Source organism: Clupea harengus, chromosome 14 (genome assembly GCF_900700415.2).
Source record: "Clupea harengus chromosome 14, Ch_v2.0.2, whole genome shotgun sequence".
Lineage (NCBI taxonomy): Eukaryota > Metazoa > Chordata > Actinopteri > Clupeiformes > Clupeidae > Clupea > Clupea harengus.
Genome location: NC_045165.1, coordinates 21,747,865 through 21,752,920, shown reverse-complemented (window position 1 = coordinate 21,752,920; position 5,056 = coordinate 21,747,865). Strand labels below are relative to the sequence as shown.

The 5,056-nt window shown below is 40.2% G+C and overlaps 1 protein-coding gene across 1 annotated transcript; it reads left to right on the top strand.

Annotated features, from left to right (window-relative positions):
• The first annotated feature begins 2,799 nt into the window (after nucleotides 1-2,799).
• On the top strand, nucleotides 2,800-4,695 carry rdh14a (retinol dehydrogenase 14a). The gene is made up of 2 exons (XM_031580040.1): nucleotides 2,800-3,155; nucleotides 3,651-4,695. The coding sequence occupies exons 1-2, from the start codon at nucleotides 2,913-2,915 to the stop codon at nucleotides 4,266-4,268; spliced, it is 861 nt and encodes a 286-aa protein (XP_031435900.1). The 5' UTR covers nucleotides 2,800-2,912; the 3' UTR covers nucleotides 4,269-4,695.
• Nucleotides 4,696-5,056: the final 361 nt, after the last annotated feature.

Here is a 5,056-nt window from a genome sequence, read left to right as displayed (position 1 = left end):
CTTGATGGCGTGGGTGTTCCTTCAAAAGTGACATGAACCAGGCACTGAATACCACCAGCATATGAAGATGCTATGAAGAAGATAAAGAAAAACAGGTGTCACATGTAGTCTCTTTTCACTTCTGCGAATAAATTTGAGACAAAATAACCACATTTAATTGATCAAATCCCAGCTCTATAGCCCTATAACTTAATGTAAAAATGTATTAGTCTGACTGCGATGATGCAAATTTGTGAAAAAGGGTCAGAGCGTCCTAAAAAGAGGACACTGTATAGGCCTGGGCCTAAAAACATTTTTGCAAAACTATTTAATGAGTTAAAGAATCATATTCTTAAAATTTCTGCTATAAGCGACAAGCAAAACATTAGTTTGGTGTCTGCTGGGATACATATCATGATGGGCAGAAAAAAATAACCCAAAAACCGAAAGCACCATCAACATGGAACTGCATAACACTACGATTGTCAAAAGTAGCTTAGTCTCACAGGTTACAGTTGTAGCCAGCAGCTTAGAATTTACTTAGGCTAAGACATCAGCTAAACATCAAATATAACGCAACAGCTAGGCCTTTTAATTGTCAGGCCTATTCTACACATGACACAGTCGGTCTAATGGATTTCAAACAGAAGGCCACCTATTTACAATCCTACCCCGTGTATACCATGACCGCTACCTGAGACATCAAGCAGTCACAGGTTTGTCTGCCAGCAAAACACTACCTAACTCTCTTATCATTCTCCTCCTTCTCCTACTCACTATCATCACCACCACCATCATCATCAATAACACAGATCATCGGTCCATTGTGGGAAAGACCTACCTCATCTACATTGGCTTGACGCTGTCTGGCTTGCATGAGTAGCTCTCTCCCACATGCACAAGGCTCTCCCTCCTTGAAGCAATGTATGAGGTGGTCCTCGCTTCCATCAGCAGCTACGGTCATGGCACATACTTTGAAAGACTCTCTTACCGTCATGGCCGGATTAACCATATGGGCAACTGGGCAACTGCCATGGGGCACCAAGACTCCAGGCGCACCAAGCAACCGATGTATTTTTTATTTTAAAAAATATATAATTTTTTTCATTCTGACCCTGTCACGATGCACAAACTCAGCGAAAGAGGCACCAACAGAACGATCAAGATGAAGCGGCAGCAACTTAGCGGTAATGCAGAACGACAGTTGAAAAAAGATAAAGAGTGTAGAAATGCGGCCACTTTAAAAAAGAAAATGCGCTTGCAAAGGTTTGAACAGTGTAAATCGTTTTTTTTCAGAAGGCAAAGTGTGTGTGTGCGTGCTGTCTGCTCCCAATGGTTCTGAAATGATAGTTCGTTAGTAGACTCACTGCGCTTGCAAAGGTTTGAACAGTGTACGTGTGTGTCACTAAATGCATAACCTCGCCGATGTTTTTGATAGCCGTCATCACTTCTTGTTAGCTATTTAAGTTTAGGAAAGCTTTGTGAACTGCAATGCTTATTTGCGGTGCTGTGAGTTGGTTTAATGATAACTTAATCCAACTAACGTTGGATTGCTTTTTGTAATGTCAGATTTCATTGTTTGGTGTGCTACCTAATTGCAATGAAGATTGATAACTATACTATGCATTGTTAAGAAGGTGCTAGGCCTATTAATGTCGCCATATACTGGTTGAAAGACGTAGGCTACTTGGCAGGCTTCTGACTTGTTTTTGGGCAAGTTCGATTAAATAAATAAAGCTTGATTTGTTTTGTACATGTGCTCATGTTCTCCTTTTCTGTGTAGATTATAGCAGATTTATGTCTGTATATCCTACTTAAGTAATAATAATAATAATAATTTATTTTATTTGTAATGCACTCTTCATTCAAAAGAATCTCAGAGTGCCAAAAGTAAAAGTAAAATTTAGACGAATAATATACCTGTTTTTCATTTCATTTCATTTCATTAAGGTCAACAAAAGATAAAACAATAGTTCTGCACTGTATTAAGTTATGATTTCTAATAACCTAAGTTCACATTAAACATAATTTACAGCATATGCATTAATTACTTTGGCAAGTTTGCTGTGATATAAGCGGGATAATGCACTGGGAGCAAGTGAGTTATGGAAAATAACCGCACTTCAGGGGGGTAAACGGTAGCATCCCCATGTCGAACGGTTATTTTCTTATAACTGACTTGCTCCCAGTGCATTATTCCTTACATAGGTTACATCAATGTATGGAAAATGTAGTGGAGCAGTATTAAGCAAAAAGTATGTATAAAAAATAGTGCTGTCAGTTTAACGCGTTATTAACGGCGTTAACGCAAACCCAAATTATGATCCAGGTTTTCCCAAGCTTTGAGGACCCAGTCCACAAGTAACTGGCAGGCTGGTGCTTGCAAGTTTCCCCCAACTACAAACTCTTTGTCTTGATCACCCACCAGCCAACTGTGCAGCCAGTCAACAGTGAGGGTCTCATTCATCCATCCATCCGGATATGAGGTTACTATGACTCCACTGATGTCCTGCAAGGCTTCATTATCGGTTACCACTTCGCCAAACACAATGTAGGGCTTTAATTTGGTAATTGGCTAAGATAAGCAACAGTTTGGTGATTGTAATGGCAACAATGATCAGCAAAATACATTAAAGTAAAGTAGCTTCAATCAAGATTTTCTCCAGGCTTTTATAGGAGACTATGGCACACTATATTGTTAAATTCCGCGCGCTATCCAGCAACTAAATGCGACTCAGTTATTACATGGAGTTGCACTGTGTTTATACTTAAAATGTTGTGCTGTGTCTTTAAGAGATGGAAACTCCTTGCAATGCTCACTGGGTAATGTATTTCTCTTTACCAAGTTAGCCAGTCTCGTGATAAGGACTGCCTTACTAATTTCTCTGAGCGATTTAATCATCGTTCATGGAAGCACTATTGTGTGCATCAAAATGATGCGAGGAAAAACCATAGTAGTTACTGGGGCCAATAGTGGCATAGGAAAGGCTACGACTGTTGAACTGCTGAAGCAGCAGGGACGTGTTATCATGGCTTGTCGCGACCAAGTTAGAGCTGAGGAGGCTGTCCGGGAAATCGTGGAGGAGGCCGGACAGGATAACGGGGACGTGTTGATCAAGTACCTGGATCTTGCGTCTCTTAAATCAGTGCATACTTTCTGTGAAGAGATCATTAAGGTATTTAGTCACGCACAGTAATGGCTGCGACTAGTGTCCACAACATTTGCCGTTTCCACTCATTAGCTTATTAGCTAACAACAAGTGTCCACTATAAGAAGATGGCTAGCTAAGCTAGGTTGCATTGTAAACTAAACCTGAGTGACAGTTATACACAAAAACACTCAAGTGGCGTCCAGTTCTGCCAGTCCTTCTGTCGTATAGCTACTACTTGTCAGATATTAAACAATAAAAAAAAAAATTGCAATCACACATAAGAAAATGTAAGGGACAAAGTAACTTTTTAATTAGAAGATTTGAGCAGTGGTAACAATTTTACAATGATGTGTTGTTTACAATAAGGATTATTAGGCCTAACTTTTAGGTGGAAACATGATGCTATTTTAAATTAACAGACTACAACATCAACAATATGAACGATCAAAGTGCCAGGGCTTTATAAAAACATTTGCATAATTTGAATTACTACTTTTCTTTATTGCTTTCATGAATTAGGAGGAGCCCAGGATTGACGTGCTGATTAACAACGCTGGAATATACCAGTGTCCTTACACTAAGACAGAGGATGGCTTTGAGATGCAGTTCGGAGTGAATCACCTGGGACATTTTCTCCTCACCTACCTCCTGCTGGACCTGCTGAAGCAGTCTGCCCCAAGCCGTATCATTGTGGTGTCCTCCAAACTGTACAAATATGGTGAGATTAACTTTGAAGACCTGAACAGCGAGCAGAACTATGACAAGGCCTTCGCCTATGCCCGCAGCAAGCTGGCCAATCTTCTTTTCACTTATGAGCTTGCGCAACGTCTAGAGGACACGGGGGTAACTGTCAATGCCCTGACCCCAGGGATTGTAAGGACAAACCTGGGGAGACACGTCCACATTCCTCTCTTAGGCAAACCACTCTTTAACCTGCTGTCCAGGGCCTTCTTCAAGACTCCTCAGGAAGGAGCGCAATCATCAGTGTACCTGGCCTGCTCCCCTGATGTGGAGGGTGTCCAAGGGAAATGCTTTGCCAACTGTCAGCCACAGGAACTGTTGCCAAAGGCTACAGATGAGGACATTGCCAAGAAACTGTGGGACATCAGTGAAGTTATGGTCAGAATAACAACGTGAAATGCTCATAATGGTCTGCTCTTGATCTTTTACATGTGTGTCTGTGTGTATGCATCCACACATTTGACAATATATGGGAAATCACCAAGTGGTTTTACTCAGAATGTCAGTTGAGGTACACTAAAGGCCTATTGGAGTGGACCTATAGACAACTGAGAGAAGAATGCTTATAAAAACACCAAAAAGTGCCTCTTACTAACGCTGCGGTAACAGCACTATCCTGTTCAAGAGGCTCAATTTGTGCTGTGTTAATATTTTCCTATGCAAGTTTTGTTTTGGCTTGGGTAGCTTATGGATGATAAATGACCGAGATGAATTGTTGGGAAAAAACATGACAGATAATATTAAATAATCTTGATTAACGTTTACTTTTGAGTGGTTGTGATTGACCTCAATATTCTCAATAAAGGCAGGTTAATTGAATTAACATCCTGTATTTTGTATTTATGTTGTAATTCTTCATCAAACCAAATGAGTTGAAGCCTATTCAAAGTCAATAAGGCAGAATGGAGACATCTGAGGAAGACACGCCTCATTGATTTGTTCAGTTCACATACCTTGGATCTTAATATCATAAAATAAAGCACAGATAAAAAGTGAAACTGCTTATTATTGCCCTTATCTGCTGAGTGATTTTGGTGAAACTGCAACAAACTAGTATATTTTCAAAGTTCACTTGGCCTCTAATTAACCATGTTGGTACTTGGTACTGTACCATGGCTTTGCATTATTTTTCACATACAGTGCATACAGCTATTAGTGGAGAATGTTTTCCCTTTGCATTAACG